Source organism: Chinchilla lanigera, unplaced genomic scaffold (genome assembly GCF_000276665.1).
Source record: "Chinchilla lanigera isolate Chin_1 unplaced genomic scaffold, ChiLan1.0 scaffold00032, whole genome shotgun sequence".
Classification (NCBI taxonomy): Eukaryota; Metazoa; Chordata; class Mammalia; order Rodentia; family Chinchillidae; genus Chinchilla; species Chinchilla lanigera.
In genome coordinates, this window is record NW_004955433.1 from 14,409,773 (window position 1) to 14,431,618 (window position 21,846).

The 21,846-nt window shown below is 40.6% G+C and overlaps 1 protein-coding gene across 1 annotated transcript in view; it reads left to right on the top strand.

Annotated features, from left to right (window-relative positions):
• Nup93 (nucleoporin 93kDa) overlaps window positions 1-21,846 on the top strand; it is a 125,214-nt gene that overhangs the window by 1,694 nt on the left and 101,674 nt on the right. Inside the window, exon 2 of the mRNA XM_005388358.2 lies at window positions 15,666-15,858. Coding sequence (XP_005388415.1) covers window positions 15,680-15,858 — 179 coding nt within the window. The 5' untranslated portion in view covers window positions 15,666-15,679. The remainder of the gene's footprint in view (window positions 1-15,665; window positions 15,859-21,846) is intronic.

Sequence of the window (21,846 nt, forward strand, 5' to 3'; positions counted from 1 at the left end):
GGTACTCAATAAATAGGAAGGAGTGTTCCTGGCACCCTTCTAAGCTTGGAAGTTCAGTATTGAATGAGACAGGCCTGGCCTCATTGAAGAGATGTTCCTATGGAAGACACCAGAGCAAGAAACAAATATAAAATGTGGTATCTGAGCTGTTTTTAAAAGGAGGATAGCACACACCTGTAATTTCAGCGCTTGGGAGGCTGAGGCAGGAGGATCTCTGTGAGTCTGAGGCCAGCCTGGGCTACATATTGAGACCCTGTCTCAAACAAAAACAAATACAAAATTAAAAAGGAGGATAGGGATATTTGGGTTTTTAAAAAATGTTTTATTTTTATTGGTACATGTTTACAGTACATAAAGATTACATTCCTGTGGGGAGTTGATACATCCTGTTAACCCTGTGCTTGTCTCTTGTATTAACACATCTTCATTCTATTTTCATCCCCTTCGCTTCCCTTCCTTCTCCCTTCCCTCCATCTCTTGGTCTTCTTCCCTCTTGCAAAAGATCTAGTTATTTTATATTATCTATCTTATTTTGCTCTTTACATTTTGGGTTTCTCATGTAAGAGAAATCCTGCAATATTTAAGCCTGTGTGTGTGATTTATTTCACTTGACATTATGTCTCACGGTGCATCCATTTTCCTATATGTGTCTTGGGCTTACTTTTCTTTATTGCAGAGTAGTACTCCATTGTATATAAATACCAAATTTTCTTTATCCATTCATCTATTGGTAGACATATAGGCTGCTTCCAAGATTATGCTGCTATAAACATGGGTATACATGTATCATTGTAATATAATGTCTTTAACTCAGGGAGATACCTAGAAAGAGAATAGCTGGGTCAGTGAAATTTCTAGTTTTAGTTTATGAGGAAGCTTCATACTGATTTTCAAAGCAGTTATACTAGTTTACATTCCCACCAATAATGTAGAAACCCCTCACCCCACCCTGCCCCAAGCTTGACCAGCATTTGTTACTGTTTGATTTCATCATGACAGCCATTCTTTCTGGAGTGAGATGGAATCTCAGTATTGTTTTAGTTTGCATTTTTCTCTCTTCTCTCTCACCTTTTGGGTGGGAGGTTTGAGGTGGGGTCTTTATACATAGTTCAGATAGGCCTTGAACTCACTATGTACCCCAGGCTGCTCTTGAACTCACAGTGATTCTCCTGCCTCAACCTCCAGAGTGCTGGGATTACAGGTGTGTGCCACCATGCCGGCTTCATTTCTTTAAGGGCTAAAGATGTTGAGCTTTTAAAAAATGTATTTATTTTCCATTTGTACTTCTGAGAAATCCCTATCCATTTCAGTTCCCCATTTTTTGATTGGCTTATTTATTGTTTGTTTGTTTGTTTTGAGAGAGGATCTCAGTATGTAATTTCAGGCTGACCTTGAACTCACTGTGTAGCTCAGGCTGGCCTCAATCTTGCAATGATCCTCCTGCCTCAGCCTCCCAAGTGCTGAGATTACAGGCAGGTGCCACCACATCCGGCTATGATTGGGTCTTTTATTTTGGGGGTCTTAATTGTTTTTGAGTTCTTTATATTGTGTATTCTAGCTCTTAGTCTTCTTTCTAAGGAATAGCTGAGAATTTTTTTTTCCATTGGGTAGGTGTCTCTCTATTCTGTTGGTTGTTTCCTTTGCTGTGCAGAAGCTTTTTGATATGGTCCCATTTGTTGATTCCTGGTGTTATTTCCTATGCAGTTGGGGTTCTGTTTAGACAGTTCTTGCCTATGCCTCTGCCTTCAAGAGTTTTTTGTTTGTTTTTTGAGACAGGGTCTTGCTATGTGGTTCAGGCTGACCTTGAACTCACTATGTAGTCCAGGATGGCCTCAAACTTGTGGCAGTCCTCTTGCCTCAGCCTCTCAAGTGCTGGGATTACAGGTATATGCTACTACACCCAGCTTCTTTGAGAGTTTTACCTGTTTTATCTTCCAGCAGGTTGTTTCTGTTTTAACATTCAGATCTTTGATCCATTTTGATTTTAATTTAGTACATGGTGAGCTATTTCAGCTTTCTGCAGTTGGGTAGCCAGTTTTCCCAGTACCACTTGTTAAAGGGGCTATCTTTCCTCCAGTGTAGGTGTTTGTCCTCTGTTGAAAATTAAATAGCTGAGTGTGGCTGGGGTTGTTTCTGCATCCTCTTGATCCATATGTCAGGATAGGGATATTTAAACAGAGACCTGATTGAAATGGGAGAGCAAGTCCTAGGACTGTTACAGAGAATTCCTGGCAGGCAGAACAGCAAATGCAAACACCCTGAGATATGATTAACTGGCAGTGCAGTGAGCTTGAATGCCTGAACCTGCCTTTAATGCACTGAAGTAGAAAACAAGGTAGAGGGAGACAGATGTGCCTAGGAGTGGTCAGAGCAAAGATCTGAAGGTAAGAGGTCTCAAGGAGTGTGTAGGGAATGGGTCACTTTACTTCAGAAACATGTACTTAGTGCCTATTATGTTCCAGACTTAGCAGCTGAGGTTTCACAGCTGAGCATCTGTGGACTTTACCCTGCAGAAATTTGCCTTCTAGACAGGAAGACCTACTGTTCATGGGAAAAAATGATCATAATTACCCCACTGGGAAAAAGAGTGTACAAAGTTGAGAATGGTGGGGCTGTGAAACTGAGCCAGCTGACTTTACAAAATATACATGAGTTCCCCATGTGACAGTGAGTTTGGTATTATGTTATAGTAGAGTTTGGACATGGGGGTGTGAAGGGAGGAAACAGCATGAGGCACCTCAGAGAACGGAATTGCTAGGCTGTGGAGGACGTTGGGTGACTGCATGTTCTGTGGAGGGCACCCTGTGCAGCTGTGACAAAGCCCATGACAGGGTAAGGCAGTGGGAAATTTCAGAAAGACCTCTCTGGCCAAGGGGAGAATAGGTCAGAGGAACAAGAAAGCTTAGACTGTTGAGGTCATTGGTAGAAAAGCAAAGGGGTCAGAGCAGGGGCAGGAGATGAGGGTGTGACTTTGCTGAAGGTTTCAGAAGTAGGCCTGGAGACTAGCTGGATGTTCAAGAATTGGAAGGTGACCTGGGATGACTCTGAGGTGGTTTCTGGCTGAATTGACTGTGAACTGTTTTACCAAAAGAGATCAGGAACCCAGGAGGAAGAAATGGTGGTGTTAATGGCTAAGAGAGAAGGGATGAGCTTGGTTTGGGACTCTGAAGCACCCATAGATCAGCCAGGTATAGATGTCAGATGAATAGTTGGAATACTGGTTCAGGGAAAGAGTTGGGCTGGACAAAGAGATATGGGAAGCCGGGGATATAGCTCAGTGGTATAAACGCCTGTCTGGCAAGTGCAAGGTCCTAAGTTTGATTCCCAGAACTCAAGAGAAAAAAAAAAGAGAGAGATATAGGAGTCATATTTGATATTTGTTTTGACAGATGGGGGCCCTCCTAGTTCATTTTCCGGCCTTATGTTAGGGTCTGTTAATAACTATAGTCTTTGTCTCTCAAATGGCCCAATTTTTTTGTTTGTTTGTTTGTTTTGTTTTTTTCCAGTATCAGGAATCAAACTCACGACCTTGCGCTTGCCAGGCAGGCGCTGTGCTGCTGAGCTAAATCCCCAGCCCCCTAGCCTAAATTTTGAATTTTTGTTTGTTTGTTTGTCGTCCCTCCCCGCCCCCTGTACCAGGAATCGAACTCATGACCTTGCGCTTGTCAGGCAGGCGCTGTGCTGCTGAGCTAAATCCCCAGCCCCTTGAAATTTTTCTTTTTTTTTTTTTGCCTTTCTGAGACAGGGTCTCACTGTGCAGTTCAGTCTGGCCTTGAGCTCACTTTGTAGCCCAGGCTGGTCTCGAACTTGCAATGATCCTCCTGTCTCAGCCTCCCAAGTGCTGGGATTACAGGTGTGAGCCACCATGTCTGGCCGAAATTTTGAAATGTTTTGCAGCTTTACACTTCTTTTTTTTTCGAGACAGGATCTTGCTGTGTAGCCCAGGCTGGCCTCAAACTCTGCAGCAATCCTCTTGCCTCAGCCTCCCAACTGCTAGGATTACAGCAGTTTTACACTTTTTATAACTCTACTAATGCTGTCAAACAGTACCCGAATCTTCAATGCACAGTTGCTAATTACCAGAATAACTTACTCAAACCTCGGCAAACATGTTTACCGACCATCTTCCTTTCTTCATTTAACAAATATTTATGGAGCGCCTATAGTGTGCTAGGTGTCATTTGTTCAGCGTACTAGGAATGGTGCTATGGACAAACGGGACAAAATTCCCAGAATGAAGCAGCTTACGTCTGTCTGGAGACAGGCGCTAAATGAATAAACAAATGGACTGATGTGCAAGGTATTGACAAGTGCTTCTATGGAGATAAAATAAGAATAACAGTGGGTAGTGGGACTGCTTTCGTTGGGATGTTCTATGATGGGATGAGTGGGATGTTTTGTTGGGATGTTCTTTCATTGGGATGTTCTGTGATGGGCTGAGTGGGATGTTTCTTTGGGATGTTCTTCTTTAAAAAGATCTGTGAACAGAGACCTGAATGAAGTAAGGGGTGAGCATTGTAGATACTCACGATTGTAGATGTTCTGAGGCAGCGGCCTATTTGGCAAGAGGCTATGGCTGAAGTAGGCAGTCACAGGGAAGAGTGGTAGCAGAGGGGTTGGACCGGGCACAGATTATGGTGTCTTCACAGCACAAAGTAAGGACTTTAGATTTTAGTCTGAGTGATGGGAGCTACTGAAGGGTGGAGCCTTTTCTAAGGCTATTTCCACTGCTGTGCAGAGAACAGACTGGAAAGGAAAAGGAAGACAAGATAGGAACAGGAATACCAGGAAGGAGATTGTGGAAGAGACAATAAGTACATCAGACCACCCATGTATATATTTTAAAGATAAACTTAGTCTATACATGAGTTGCTAATGTAATGAAATCGTGTCTTGCTGCTCATTGTCCTCACATGACCTTTCCTTCATCACATGCGCAAGTGGGGTCCATGGAGCAATGCAAGCACTCTGGCATGTCTCCTATGAGGGTGCTGTTGTGGTTTGTACCTAGATGTGCCCCCAGGGGCTCAAGGAGTGACCAGAGTCAGCCCCAAGGAGAAGCTGTGAAGGCTACAACCACTGGCAGTGGGATGGGGCTGCCCACGCCCTTTGGAGTTCACAGGTTGCAGTACCTTGCCCCATGACCTGGGCACGCACCTACAGGAATTAATGTTTGCCTTGCTAGGGTCTTGGTTTCTCTTCCCCCATTCCTCCCTTTTGGAATGGAAATGTTTATCCTGTGCCATAGTATATTGGCAGTGTTTACCTTTCTGATTTTCACAGAGTTTCACAGCTAAGAGTTTGCTTTAAATCTCAGAGGAGACTCTGGACTTGGTCTTGGATTTTTCAGCAGTGCTGAACCTATCAGGACTTTGGCAGGTGTTAGAAGTGGACTAAATGCATTTTGTATAAAGAAATGCCAGGGGCCAAGTTGAAATGTTATGCTTTGTATCTAGATGTGCCTCCAGGGCCTCTATTGCTAAAGGTTGGAGTTTTGGGAGGTTTAGTTGGAGTATAGGGCTTATAGCTGACTTGCTTTGAGGAGATGGAGCCTGATCAAAAGAGGGGCATCGTTGGAGAGGAGGCCTGGAGGGGTTGTCTCCCTCCGGGCTCCTCCCTTGATCTTGCTCTGCTTGCTGCAAGTACCATCTAATTGAGGTAAGGCTTCAAGAATATTTTGAGGGCATATAATTTAGTCCATAGTATCCAGAAAGCTCTACTGTGCTTTCTCCCAATCAGTATTCCTTCACACTCCTAAAAATAGCTAGTACAGTGATTTCTATTATCATAGATTAGTTTTTCCTGTTTTTAAGATCCATCTGTATGGAATCATACAGTGTGCGCCCCCCCCTTTTAATATCTAGCTTCTGGAGTTCATCATTATATCTGTGAAATTTATCTATGGAGCTGTATTTTGGTCCATGGAGCTGTATTTTGGTCCATGGAGCTGTATTTTGGTCCATGGAGCTGTATTTTAAAAAGTATATATTTCTGGGGTGTCTAGTGTCTAATACTGATGTTATGGCCCTCAGGACTAGAAGCCTTCCTTCGTGTATAGCAGGGTTACTAAACCTGGAGATTATTCATATTTTGGGTCAAATAACTTTTCATTGAAGACCATGCTATAGGCTGTCTAACCAGATCCCTGGCCTTTTCCCTCTGAATGCCAATAGTGTGCATCGCCTGTCTCCAAGTTATGACAATCGAAAACTCCAGCTAATTGCCCAGTGTTGGGCTAGGGACAAAGTCATCACCAGTTGAGAACCATTAGTTTAGGAAGAAGATCCAAGGCCAGAGCCAAAGACCTTTTGGGGCTAACAGGTACTATTCGTAAGGTACTATATATAATTTCTATCACCAGAAAACTGGGGCTGTTCCTTCTGGACAAGCTATAAAGTGAATTTAAAGACTGCATAAAAATACCCTACATCAGTTCATGGTGGGTGGACCCTTAGAAATCACTTGAGGCAACCCACTCATTTCGCCAGTGGTGAAATTGAGATCCTTCGAGGATCCAGTCCCAGGATCGAGGCTGATGTGGGGTGGGAGCAGGATGGAGTACACAGCACTTATTTTCCAGGGGCCCGTACTGGCCTAGGTGGCCAAGAGTTTACCAGAAAGTTCCTTTTTGTGCATTTTTTTTTGGCCTTTTTGAGACAGGGTCTCACTATGTAGTTCAGGCTGGCCTTGAGCTCACTTTGTAGCCCAGGCTGGTCTCGAACTCGCAACTTGATCCTCCTGCCTCAGCCTCCTGAGTGCTGGGATTACAGGCGTGTGCAACTATGCCTGGCTTCAATTGTGGATAATTTATGTTTCTCTGTTACCAGGTTACTTTTCTTTGCTCATTGCAGATGAATTAATAGAAGGGATGTTTTATGTATCAGGAAAGCTGACACTATACATTCCTTACTGTAAATATTGAGTTGTTTAGGATAGTACTGCTGCTAAATCACCCAAGCCTCGGGGCTGGGGATTTAACTCAGCAGCACAGGGCCTGTCTGGCAAGTGCAAGGTCATGAGTTTGATTCCCGGTACCAGAAAACAACAACAATAACAAAAAAAAAATCACCCAAGCCTTTCTTTTCAATGTAGGTTATTTGACCTTTGTTTTCTCCAAAAGTTTCATCTTCTGAATAATGATCAAGTTTAACTGTCTTTTACTTAGTCTCATAGGGCTATAATTATCCAAAATCAGCATTTTAGAATTGTCCTTTTCCTTTTCTAGAGGCATTTAGAACAGTAGTATCTATTAAGATGTGATTTTTCTTTTTTGGTTGTTGTAATTGATATCTGACGGGTACAATAAAAAGTGGACTGATATTGTCATCTAACTATAGTTTATACAAGGAAAAGAAGGAGAGCAGAACCAATACAGGTTTGAGCATCCTTAATACAAAATCAGGAACTTTCTGAGTGCCAACATGGCACCCTAAGTGGAAAACTATACCAGGAAACTTTGTTTCACATGTACAATTATTAAAAATATCATGTAAGGTTGGGATGGGCATTGTGGTACCTGCCTGTAATCTCAGCCACTTGAGAGGCTGAAACAGGAAGTCTGTAAATTTAGAGGCCAGCCCTGGCAATTTAGTGAAACCCTGTTTCAAAAAAAGGCTGTAGGGATGGGGTAGGGTGGAGGCTGGGGTTGTAGCTCAGCAGTACAGTGCTTCTGGGGTGGATCTCCAGTGCTGGGGGTAATGTGTATCTAAGAGGTATCTAAGATACCTCATGTATATGCAGGTATTCCCAAACCTAAAAAGTCCCAAATCTGAATCACTTCTGCCCCTAAGCATTTTGGATGAGGAATACTTATATAAACTTTCAATACCTCAAGTTAGGCTTTTTCCTTAATCTTTGGTCTTAAATGTTGAACATTATTGTGTTTTAATGTTACAGTATGACTAATAAGGAGGTTTGAGGGTAAGATATCTCTTTGAGATGAAATGCTTAATTTCTTTGAGTCATCTTTATTGTAGAAATTTGGATTTTTATATATATATATTTTGGATTTATATTAAAAGCCATATTTGATAATGGATGATGTAACATACATTAAAAATTTCATCTTCCAGAAGTTCTTACTGAATGATATTAGCTTGTAACTAAATAAGTTATAATTTAGTGTTAAATATTTACTAGAGTGTTCTTAAAGCAGAGATGTTTATAATTAAATGATAAAATGTTGCCAAATTGGCAACTTTGGAAAAAAGCTAAAATAGGATTTTACAATAATATAAATCAGCAGAATTTATAAAATACTTCATGTATGAAGAAGCCTTTGAAGTCCATAGAGATGATCATTTCCTTTTTTTAGATGAGGAAATTGACATGGAGTAATTTGAACTTTATCTCTAAGTAAACTGATCTGCCTTCTGCTAGTAAGTGAACCAAATGGATTCCATCCAGGTATTTGAGTTCAAAATCTAGTCGTGTACTTCCCCATTGTATTCAAAATATTTTTGAATATATTTTGCTATCATATTAAAATTGAAAAGTAATTCAAAGAAGGAAGAACATTATTAGTTATAAATTTTGAAAAAAAAGTATAAATAGCAACATGAGTTGTTACCTCTGTATATAAAATCTCCTTTGACAATATCCAAAAAAATATACTGGAGCTAACTTTGTTGGTTGTTAGATATTTGTAGTTGAAAGGGATGTTTTTTTGGTTTTTTGTTTTTTTGAGACAGGGTCTCACTGTGTAGTTCAGACTGGCCTTGAACTCACTGTGTAGCCCAGGCTAATCTTGAACTCATGGCAATCCTCCTGCCTCAGCCTACTAGCACTGGGATTACAGACATGTGCCACCCTGCTTGGCAAGAGATGATATTTGGGTATATGGTAAAATTAGGATTCCTTGGTGAGTGGCAATAATTATTGCTTGATTATATCAATATTCCTTGGTTTATAATGGGACACATTCCAAAAACCATTATAAATTGAGAATCATAAGTTGAAAATGCACTTTATATTATATAGCCTACCGAGTTAGCAACACAGTACTCTGTAGTGTCTCTGTTGTTGTTTCTTGTGATTGTGTGGCTAGCTGGGAGTTTGGGCTCACTGTTGCTGCCCTGCATCTCTGGAGTGTATGGTATCTCATATCCATTGCCTGGGAAAAGATTAAGATTCAGAGTGTAGTTTTTTACAGAATGTTTATCAGTTTTTCACCATTGTGAAGTAAAAAAATTATTAAGCCATCGTAAGTGGGGGACCATGTGTACTTTAATTCTGCGCGGAAAGTAGTTGTCATCTCCCCATATGAGTCGTTGAATCAAGAGAGAATTCTTTAACATAGAAGATTCAATGGCTTTGACTTTATTCTTTTATCTTTCTCAGCTCTTTGTGTTTCTTGGATAACTGAGCTGTTTGGTTTGTGGGTGATAAGGAAATGGGAAAATTTACATGGGTTTAACATGTTTTATTGTGCCTAAAAAGAAAGGGCAGTAAGTTCCCTCAGCATCCTGTATATTAGGTCAAACGAACCATACAGGACAGATATCATCATATACAAAATGCATTTCTTTCTGACATATACTCTTTACATAGTTTATTTTTATTTTTCTATGATTTATTTATTTATTTATTTATTTATGGTCTTTTTGAGACCAAAACAGTTATAAATGCTTTTTATTCTGGTGTATTATGAACAACATATTTTTGTATATGTGAAAGCCTGCTAAGTAAATTCTCTTTCATTTAGAATGAAATAACTTCAGTTTGCCAAACACTTGACATAAGAAAGTGCTATAATTCATTCATTTATTTGATTAACTACTGAGTGCCTACTACATGTCATATGTTGGTTTTTCTATGCAGTTCAGGCTGGCCTTGAGCTCACTTTGTAGCCCAGACTGGTCTCGAACTTGCAGTGATCCTCCTGCCTCAGCCTCTCAAGTGCTGGGATTACAAGTGTGAGCCACCATGCCCAGTTTCTTTAAATAGTTTAAAAAGAGAAGGGCAATAGCAATACACCTTAATACTAATATTTGTAACAGTGTTTTAAAAATTTTTTAAATTTTATTGGTACATTTTAGATATACATAATGATAACATTCATGATTGGGAATTTGTACCAGTACATGATATATCTTGCTTCTTTTCTTCCCATTCCTCTCTCCTCCCTTCAGTCTTTGCAACTGTTTTTAGTAGTAGCACCTTGGGAGGGTAGTTTTGCCAAGAGCATTATAGAAGTAAACACTGAACCAGGATTTATTTGGTAGGTCCAGCTCAGATACCCTACCAGGGGTTGGCAGACTATTGTGCATGGACCAAATAAACTAAGAAGGATTTTTATATCTTTGAATCACTGCCAAAAAAAAAAAAATCAAAAGAAGTGTATTTTTATGACGCATGAAAATTAGGTGAAATTCAAAGTTTGATGTTCATGGTTAAAGTTTTATTAGAACACAGACTTTTTTTTTTTTACCCATGTTATCTGTGGCTGATTTCAAGCTAGACTGACAGAGTTGAGTAGTTGCAACAGAGACTGGACCACAAAGCCTAAAATGTTCATCATCTGTCCCTTTACAGAAAGTTTGCTGACCCCTGGCCTAGGAGACTATAGTTACTTGGTAAGGGTTTGGCAGTAATCCTGTCACTTTCCAGAGATTCTGTCTGTGAACACTGTATCAGAGACCAGGCCTTCATATGCTTGGGCTTTTGGGCACATTTCAGATTCAAGCCATAACAGTATTCTACTTGTGGCTGATGCTTTAAAAGTAAAAGAAATTCATGAACTGATAATTAGTACCAGGAAATAGATGTGTAGATATTTTAGTACATATAATAAACATGAGTACCATAAAAGACTTAAGATTCGGACCACCTGCAAAATCCTGAAGGGCCACTTTTTGAGAATACTGATTTAAAATGGTTCAGGGGGCTGGGGATTTAGCTCAGCGGCAAAGCGCCTGCCTGGCAAGCTCAAGGTCGTGAGTTCGGTTCCCGGTACCGGAGAAAAACAAAAAAACAAAAACAAAAAAAAAAAAATAAAATGGTTCAGAAGTGGTCTGCTTAGTAGCAGTCTGAATATTTATTTATGTATGTACTCTTTTCTAACTTGATTAAGTATATTTAACATGGTTATATCGAAATACGAAAATGACCATGTTTTCTCTAATTGACTCACATGTTAATAGCAAGTAAGCTGAAATTATTTGGTATATTTTTGTTCTGTCTTTATATTTAGTTCATTTCACCTTATATGCAGTTTGGGGATTTTTTTCCCCTGATTTAAGAACGTTGATGTGAAGCCAGGCATGGTGGCTCACACCTGTAATCCCAGCACTCGGGAGGCTGAGGCAGGAGGATCGCTGTGAGTTTGGGGCGAGCCTTGGCTACAAAATGAGTTTAAGGCCAGCCTGAAGTGTATAGCAAAACCCTGTCTCAGAAAGATCCCCCTGGAAAAAAAAATGTTGATGTGCCCTAGAGGGCAATGCTATTTGGACATTGAATGAGGTGAAGGAGGCTGATAAGGAAATGGAAGCCTGGCCAGCCCATACTTTAATTCTAAATTGCTGTCTCTAAAACTGTGGGCTTCGATTTTTTTTCTTTAATTTTTTTATATCTTCTGGTAGTGAAGAAATCTGAATCATGGGAACTTCCCACTGAAAGAATCCCTCATTTTTAGGCAGAGTTGGGTGTCCTACTGTGACCTCTGTAGATTAGTGGGTCATTTTCCTTGTTTCGGTGGGGATTTCTTTTTTTAATTCAAATGTGATGTACGGTCAGAAAGCACACAAATTATGAATCTACATTGATGAATTTTCACAAAGTGAGCACACTGTTAACTAGCATTAGGATTAAAAAAATATTTGCTATTCCCTTTAGAAAAACTCCTGCATTTCCCTTCTGTTCTTACATCCCAAGGGTACCCAGTCCAGCCTTCTAATAGCAGGGATGTTTGCCCTCCATGTTAAGTCTGTTTCTTGTGTAGTTGGGAGATCTGTGCAGTTCAGTAGGACTTCTGCCAAGTGGTACAGGGAGAGTAGTTTGTTGCTCGGGGCCCTGGGACACTGCAGTGCTCTCTGAAGCACTGTTTAGTACGGCCAGAGTCCTGATCACGTACAGAGACTCGGGTGCTGCTGACATGGAGGCACCTTAGCGCTGTTGATCTGTCCTTGCTGACCTTTCCTGTCCAGCCCCGGTTTTGCTGCATTGACCATTCCATGTCCTGTTTCCAGTGTGACTTACTGGATCCCTCCTCCATAAGGCTCCCCACATGTGAGGTTTTTCCAATATGAAGCTTGAATTTGACACCCCTCCCCATCATTTTAATTCTTTCTGTTGGATAAAGCCCGTGAAGTTATTTCCATGACCAGGTTTTATTAGTGTCTTGGGTCAGAATTGACATAGTGGCTTATTAATCTTTATATTTTATTTATTAATTTATATTTTTTTGTTCCAGCACTTGAACTTAGGACCTTGTGCTTGCCAGGTAGGCACTTGTGCCACTGAGCTATATCCCTGGCCAATCTTTATATTTTATGGCTAAATTGATGTTTATTTTGTGGAAGAGATAAAAATTATCCTTAAATTTATGAAATCAACCTCTAATTGAAAACTTTAACGAAATGAGATAACTACATTAGAATATAGATTTGGGAGCTTTAATAAACATTTTGTGAAATTAATTTTTGCTGACTGAGCTATGTGTGACAGATCTGATTTTCTCCAAATACAGCATTATATACATTGTCTTTTCTCCCAAGCATGTGTGGAACAAACTTAGTTTCTTTTGTATATGTATCTGTTGTTCTTCTGGCTTGGAACTCTTTACGTGAAAACTTGCCCATTTCTTTTAAATACCACTGGTTTTTCTTCTAGAGGGAAAGCACTAGTCTGGCCCAAATGTTATCTGAATCCATGCCACTTACATTGTCACGGCCTTATGCTCTGCAGCCTCAGAAATGTTAAGCATCAGTTGGTAGTTAGAAGGGAATTTTTTGCTCGGGTCTCTGCCAGTTGGTGTTGATTTGGCTGAGGAGGGCAGAAAGATTTCAAGAGGGACAGACAACAGATGGGAGAGTAACACATCTCCAACTCATGTGGTAGACGAGTGTCTACTATATACCAGGCTCTGTCATAGGAGCTTGGGAGCACATCAGCGACCAAAGCACTGTTCCTGTACAGCTTACGTCCTAGAGAGGTGACAGACAAACGAGATGGGGCAGTGCTGCGTGGGGGTCAGTTGCACTTTTAAATAATAAGTTCTGGTTTGTCCTTAAAGAAAAGGTGACAGTTTATTGAAACAGACATAGGGAGTCAACCATGAGCAAATCTCTGAGAGGGGTCTTGCAATGGAGGAAACAGCACAAAGGCCTTAGGCAGGAGTGTGCCTAATCCATTAGGTACCAGCAGGGGTGTGCCAGTGCCGCTGGAGCCCAGGGAAGGAATGGGAACAAGGCTGGAAATGAGCCTGGGTATCCAGGAGAGGTAGGGCCCCATCTGTAGAGCTTTAGTCTGTTCAAGAGATTTAAGTGGAGGATGGACAGATTTGACTGACTTTAAAAGGATCACTGGGGCTGGGGATTTAGCTCAGCGGCACAGCACCTGCCTGGCAAACGCAAGGTCATGAGTTCGATTCCCAGTACTGGAAAAAAAAAACCCCAAAAATAAATAAATAAAAGGATCAATGGTTTCTGGGTTGGAATAGACTGGAGGAGGCCAGTGCTGAGTTCCTCCCTAATTCTGTCATCCCACTTCTCCCACAGGTAAAGGCGGCCAGACAGTTGCATTGGATCAAAAAATTACAATTATTTTCTAAAAACTTTAGTATAAAACTTATGATATACATCATTTTGTTGTTGTTGTTGTTCTTATTTTTATTTATTTATTTTTTGTCTTTTTGAGACAAAGTCTTGCTATGCAATTCAGGCTGGCCTTGAGCTCACTTTGTAGCCCAGGCTGGCCTCGAACTTGCAGCAATCCTCCTGCCTCACCCTCCCTAGGTGAGGATTACAGGCTGCGCCACCACACCTGGCCTGTTGTTGTTCTTAAAGATTAAAGTCATCTTGGAACTTCATAAAGAATACCAAAGTGTTTTTCTGTTTACTCCAGCTCAGCTATTTTTGTTTTACCCTCGTGCCCTTGCCTTTAAAGTTAATGTCCTTTAATGCTCATTTAAAAATGTCCTTATCTTCCTGCTGCGGATTTATGGCAGTAATGGTACCCTTTTAACATTAACCTGTGCTTCATAGCTGCAATATAATTATATGTTACATTAGTGTAATGCTAGACCATTGGGATTTCACATATGCACTAGAAGCCATGGGTTTAAAACAAAGAATAAGCAGCAAGAATTACTGTCTAAAGAATTTTCTCTTTTTAATTGAACAGTTTTTGTTGCTAATCTTGTAGCAGTGTTGATTTTTTTAATAATGGTGATAATTTTATCTTCTATTGATGTAAGTAGTGGTAAGAGTTATAAACATTCTCTTGGTCAAGAATCTTATGCAAGGTGGCTGGGGGTGCCACTTAGTGGTAGAGCACCTGCCTTGCATGCAGAAGGCCTTATGTTCAATCCCTAGTACTGGCAAAAACAAACAAACAAACAAACAAAAAACCCAAACAATAAAAATCTTGTGCAAGGATGGTACAGTATGTATAAGATTCATAATGTGCAGTTGCTTGCCAAATAACAGTTCTTTCTATAGGGCTTTTCTTAATTGTTGGAGAAACAGGGTGTCTTGCTAATAATATTCATGGTCTAAAAGCTAGCTGCTATTTGTATTAGTATCATTATTAGTAGTAATGGTATTTCTAACAGTAGTAGGTATAATAACAAGTCTGATATGCATAACAAGTAGACATCGCTCTTGTAACCTTGTAAGATAAAGGATGTGTCAGTGAGGGCCTGGACATGAATAAAAAAGAAATATGTTAGCCAAGCATGGTGGCATACACCTATAATTGTAGCTGCTTTGTAATCCTGTTTGTTCAGGAGGTTGAGGCAGGAGGATTGCACGTTTGAGGACAGTCTGGGCAATTTAGGGAGACTTTCTCTCGGAAAAAAACAAACAAACAAAAAAAAGCCTAAAGAAGTCGTCTTACGTTAGTGAGGATGGAGTTGTGTTAGAATAATGTGGGGATGTGGTTGCCCTGAAGACATGTGTTCTTCTGTTTCAGTTTAGTCAGAGTGGAACAGAGTGTGCTGGGCATGAGCCTGAGCTATTGTAGACTGGAGCTACTTCTGGAGCCTCTGGAATGATTATGAGAATCGTGTGAGACAGGGCCCTGCAAGGCCCCTTCTGGTAGTGGTGTTTTTCAAGACAAGTGGAGGAATAGAAGATGCAGGATCATTGTTCCTTATAAGGCAAAGGTTGCAACAATGGCTTCCATATCCTGCTGCTTTGGATCCACGGAAAGAAGCAAGAATTGTGATCTGTGGCTTACTGTATCTTTGCATTTCTTCTGGTGGGTGAAATCAATCTTGGGGCTGTCAGTATGTACAGAAATGATCTGTTTCTTCACAGCCTGACTCATTTTCTTTGTCAGGTCTGTTCTTGGTCTATGTTCAGGAACAAATCCTGCTTGTTGATGAGCTGTCTCCTTGTCTGTTTACAAAAAGTCCTGCTGTTTCATTAAGCTTGTATTGGAGTCAGGCAGTGATTGAAGCCTATCTCTCCCTTGACTTAGGTCTCTTGTTACTGCCCCCCATCTAGGATCTGCATCTCCAATGGATACTGAAGGATTTGGTGAGCTCCTTCAGCAAGCTGAACAGCTTGCTGCTGAGACTGAGGGCATCTCAGAGCTTCCCCATGTGGAACGGAACTTACAGGAGATCCAGCAGGCAGGCGAGCGCCTGCGTTCCCGTACCCTCACCCGCACTTCCCAGGAGACAGCAGATGTCAAGGCGTGAGTACTGGTGGGGAGGCAGCCTTGGTGCTGGGTGGTTTGGGGGCAGAATCCGTTTCTTCTTTCCTGTCTTGAATTTGGAAACAGTCTGTGAATGACAGTCACAAGCCAGATTCTCAGGAACTCAGAGAGGTTTTGTAAATAGGTCAGTGGCCTTGCTTTGTCTACTTGCCACTCCGGTTTTCTGACCTGTCTGTTTGACCAAGCTGTGAGCTTGTGTCACAGCAGAGACGATGAGGGTGGGAGGGGGCTCTGTCATACAGGAAACTGGTCATGGTAGTTCTTTGGTTGGTGTTATAGTTAATACATTGTGTCAACTTGAGAAGTGTAGAAGTTTAACTAAATGACTCAGCAGGGGGCCAGGGCCCTTTGTAAACATCCTGAGCCTGTGCAAGAGGAGAGCAAGGAGATGATGTGAGTGGGGTGGGTAGCCTGCTTACAGTTTAAGAGAAGAAAAGAGGATTGCTGTCCCTCTTTTTGCTCTTGTTGCTTTTGCTGTCTTCTGCCACCTTGAACTGTGTGCCCTCTGCTATACCAACCTGCTTTAGAGACCCTGCTTTAGAGCCAGCTGATTATGGACTGAAATCTGTACAAACTCTAAGCTAAACAAATCTTCCCTCTTTAATTTTGGGCACTGGGTATTTTGTCCCAGCAGTAAGAGAAAAGTAAGACAGTTGGGTTTGCCAGTATTGGGTCATAAATGACTCCCATAAATATCTTAGTAGATGTGAGCCTCACCAATAAGTGATACCTTCCAAGCCAGAAAGCACTCAGCAGTGAGCAGAGTTTTTAAGGCCACTTAGAAGAAATAGATAGTAGTCAGTGACGAGAAGCCATCTAAGTGAGGAGTGAATTCTTCCTGCTTATTGTCAGTGAGCCGAGAGGCTGCCTCTGAATGGCCTTGAAGTACAGTACTTCCTTGCTGATGGTAGAACAGCAGTGTGGGTGACTCAGGGAAATGCTGACTGACTGGGCCAGCAGCTGCGGCTGCCACACAGCGCCTGTTGGACTCTGGATTCCATAAGGTGTGTTTAGAGTCTTCAGTGGACCAAACCTGGACCATATCTGGAGGCACAAGCATGAATTAGACATGGTCCTTGCCCTCTAGGAACTTAAAATTTGTGGGGTCGAGCAGAAAGAACCGTGCTGCTTTCCAGAGGAAATGTGATTTACTGGTTACTTACTACCTGTCAGATAGTTGGTTTGATTTAAGATTTTGCTTAATCTTCATTGCCAGCATTTGGCCTCTGATACCCTTACTATTGTGAACAGAAGTCTCAAGATGTCAAAAACCCCTCACCTTACATAATCGGTATGGTGAGCCAGGACTCAGACCCAGTGAGGGTGACTACAGAGCACAGGTTTCTGTAGCCCTGATGGAATGGCCAAAGGGAACTGCTGCTGTGCCTTCGGTGGGTCTGGAAAGTCACTGAGATTCTATGCAGGAGAAACAAGAAACTGTCAGTCACCTCCTTTGTCTTCATTCCTTGAATGTGAGAAAGACTTAAGTGCTGGGAAAGGACATTGTTTTATGTTCAGGAGTGAGTATAAGGGCCATATTTGTGCAACTAAATTTGAGAGCTGAATATCTTGGCTGCTCTTTGGACTCAAAAAGGATGTTGTAGAAATTCTTCTGTAGCCCTACCTAAAGTGTTTGTTTTGTTTTTGTTTTTTTTGTTTTGTTTTGGTACCAGGAATTGAACTCACGACCTTGCGCTTGACAGGCAGGCGCTGTGCCGCTGAGCTATATCCCCGGCCCTAAAGTGTTATTTTATTTATTTATTTAAAGTGTTATTTTTTATTAAAAAATTTTTTTGTGATGGTACTGGGGACTGAACCCAGGGCTGGTGCACATGCCGTGCAAGTGCTGTGCTACTAAGCTACATTGCCAGTCCTTTTAAATTTTATTTTTGAGACAGGGTCAGGTTAAGTTGCCCAGGCTGGCCTCAAATTTGTAATCCTTGTGCCTTAGTCTCCCAGGTAGCAGAAATTACAGGCATGAGCCACTGTGCCTGGCGGTCTCATCAGCCTTTATACATTTCTACCAACTTGTACCTCTTGGCTGCCTGCGGTTATGCCCAGTCTTGAGCGTGCAGACTCTGCTTGTGTGCAAGGATGCTGTTGGAGCGAAGGGCTTGTAATACCAGCTGAGTTGCTATAGTTATAATTTAATTGCATCAGCTTTACAGTCTATTAAGAGCAAAAAGGGAAAATGTTTTCTTGGTAACAATTACCAGTCATGCTCTCTTTCTTGTAAATTTCCATTCTTCTTCATCTCTTTTTACCTTAAATTCATTACTTTAGGGAGGAGGAAGTTGAAGCATGGAAAGAATGGGCATGGGGTGGGGAGGTGCTTAAAAAGAAACCAAAGGGCTAATGACTGTATTTTTCCATCTTCTTGATAGGCAGAGATAAAAAGTGTTATGTGAATATTTCAGTACAGATAGGACAAGGACAGAAGGGAGAACTGAGTAGGAAATTTTTTTACGTGAAATAAGTTTTGAAAGAAAATCCTGTCTTTGAGATGTTAGATAGTAGATTTAAGACTAAACTGTTTTTGTGCCCAATTATTTGCTTAGGTATACTGTGTTGGACTTTTCACTTTAGGGAATAGATTTGATAGCATTTTTGCATATGTATGTTTGCTCTTTTTAAATTGTTCGGTTTTTTCACACATAGAAAAGAGTACGCATAACGTATAAAGGTGTAAATGAGGGATTTGTAGACTATGGCCCCTGAGCCACATCCATCCTACTACCTTTTAAAGTTTTATTGGAACACAGCCATACTTGTTTATGTATTGTCTGTGCTATTTTTATGCTGCAATAACAGAGTTTAGTTATGACAGAGATTATATGACTTACAAAGCCTGAAATATTTACTATCTTCTACAGAAAAAGTTTACTGACTCATGTTATAAAAATAAAATGAGTACATACCCATGATGTGTTGCATAATGAAGATATAGGATATTATCAGTATCTCTGAAGGACCCTGAGTGCTTGTCATCAGTTGCATTTTCCACATTTCCACCAAGGTGGCTTGCTGGAATTTTCCATTCAAACTGAAGTCAAATAGTCTAGAGGTGTACAAAGAAAAAGCCAGCAGTCATTCTGTATCCCCAACTTTATCCTCCAAGGTAACTTGTATTTAGTTTGCTTATTCTTTTATCGTTTTCTCCATGATCATGCAAAGCACATACAAATATCTATTGTATTAGATCATAGTTACATAGCAAATTATAACTTCACTTGTCTTCATACTACTCAGCTATCTTTTTTTTTTTTGGTCTTTTTCGAGGCAGGATCTCGCTATGCAGTTCACCCTGGCCTTGAGCTCACTATGTAGCTCAGGCTGGTCTCAAACTCACAACGATCCTCCTGCCTCAGCCTCCCAAGTGCTGGGATTACAGGTGTGCACCACCACACCCAGCTTTTTATTTTTTTGTACCGGAAATTGAACTTATGACCTCATGTTTACCATGAAGGCGCTTATGCCACTGAGCTATATTCCCAGCCTGTACTCAGCTATCTTTTAAGGCACTTAATATTTGTTAGGCACTGTGCCATGTACCTAACATATATTATATAATTTTTTTCTAAACTAACCTTGTGAAATAAATGTTAGCTCCATTTTATAAATGAGGAAGATCAGATAGCAAGTGGGCACCCAGAATTCAAACTCAGCTTGGTTAATAAGAATAAGAACTTGCCATATGGCACTTTTCAATTCCCAGAGAATTGTCAAGTCATTTCAAAGCCACAGAAAGGGGAGAGACAAGGATTGTTTTCTACATTTAACAGGAAAAAAGTGGAGCTCAAAAAAGCAGTAGTAGTATCTAAAATTTTCAGTGAATTGAAGTACAGGTGAGACTTGAAGCCTGGCCTCCTGATCTTTCTTATGGCTCTCGTGTATACTGGGACCAGCTTTTGTACTCTTACTCTCCTGGGCCTGGAGTGTTTGACTCAACTTCCATGACTTTCTGCTCATGGTGGGGCTGCCTAACTTGAAGGAGTTGGGGCAGGTCAAAGGCAGGGAGCCTTTAGATTTTTCCATCCTTAGAAACAAAGTTTCTGGTGCAGCCTTTGCTTGTAAAACGGTTTCTGTCCCAGATTCCCTACCTTCTTCATTAGTCGTCCTTCACTCTCTACCTCCCCTCTCAGGCTTTCTGCATACATAAAACATAAACCACCTACTGCAGGCGAATGTTCATTCACTTAGATGAACATTCTCCTCTAATAATTCTAATAGCTGATTTTTAAATTCTAAGGTTTTCAATGCTGGTACACATTCAAGTCATTTGGGCTCTAAATGCAGCCTTATATGTCACTGAGGGAAATATAGCACCATGGAACAGAATTTGGAATAACTAGCAAAATTGACCCAGCACTTCCGTTTCCAGGATTCTCTCCCAAAGGTGTATTGGCAAAGTCTTGTGCACAAAGATACTTACGACAGTATTATTTGTAATAGCAAAAATAAGAACTCAAATGTCCACCTGTAGGGTACTGTTGAATAAATGTGGCACATCTGTATTCTAGAGTACTTTTTAGGTAGTACCAAGGAATAACAATATACACTACTGCAGTGATTCTAGGACATACTAATTTTTCTTTTTTTTTTTGGTACTGGGAATTGAACTTGGGACCTTGTGCTTGCCGGGCAGGCATTGTGCTGCTGAGCTGTCTCTCCAGCCATCTAGGACATACTACTAGGTAAAAACTGCAAGGAGGAGAAAAGTTAAAAAACTAAAAAAAATTTTAAAAAAGGAGGAGAAAAGTATATAATAGTCTTATTATTTATTTTAAAAAGCAGATTAAAGACATCCTATATTCATGAATCAGAGGACTTAACTATTAAAGTGTTAATATTCTCCAAATTGGTCACAGCTGTAGTTTTTTGCAGAAATTGTAAAATTTTTTGCAGAAGTTGATCCTAAATTCAAGGGACCTAGTGTAGCCAAAATGATCTTTAAAAGGCAGAAAGAAGGTGAAAATCTTATATGTCTAATTCAGAATTTACTAGCATGCCTCAGTAATCAACTTTGTTTGATGCTGATGTAAGGTTAGACATATAGATTAATGGAATAGAATTTTGAATCCAGAAATAAATTCATGTGTCCTTGTTTAGCTGATAGGTTTTTTTTTTTTTTGTCTTTTTGAGACAGGGTCTTGCTATGCAGTTCAGGCTAACCTTGAGCTCAGTTTGTAGCTCAGGCTGGTGTCAGATTTGTAGCGATCCTCCTGCCTCAGCATCCTGAGTGCTGGGATTACAGGCATGTGCCACTACACCTGGCTAGCTGATTTTTAACAAGGATGCCAAGACCAGTCAATGAGGAAAGACTTCCTTTTTTCTTTTTAAGATTAGGAAAATTTATTGGAGAAAAGGAATGGGGAATAGGAATAACTACTGAGAGACAGGAGGGGTCCTGCATGGGTCCAAGTATAGTCTTTTTGAACAAATGGTGCTGGATATCTACATGCAAAAGAATGAAGCTGGACACCTAATTCGTACCATAAACATAAATTAAATTCAGGTGGATTACAGGCCTAAATGTAGGAGTTAAAACTGTAAAATTTTTTTTTTTGTGTACCAGGAATCAAACTCAGGACCTTATGCTTGCCAAGCAGGTACTTGTGCCACTGAGCTATATCCCTGGCAAAACTGTAAAATTTTCAAGGAGAAAATATAGGCATAAATCTTCTTGACCTTTGGTTTGGTAGAGCCTTTTTAGATATAACACCAATAGCACAAGTGACAGAAGAAAAAGAATAGTTGAACTTAATCAGAATTAAAAACTTCTGAGAGCTGGACTTGCACACATACCACCTATGAAGCTAAGGCAGGAAAAGCACAAGTTCAAAGGCAGCCTGGCCAATTTAGTGAGACTCTGTTCAAACAAAACAAACAAACAAACAAACAAAAAAGGCTGTGGATATAGTTCAGTGGTAAAGCACCTGCCTAGCCTGTGAACTAACCATGTAACCT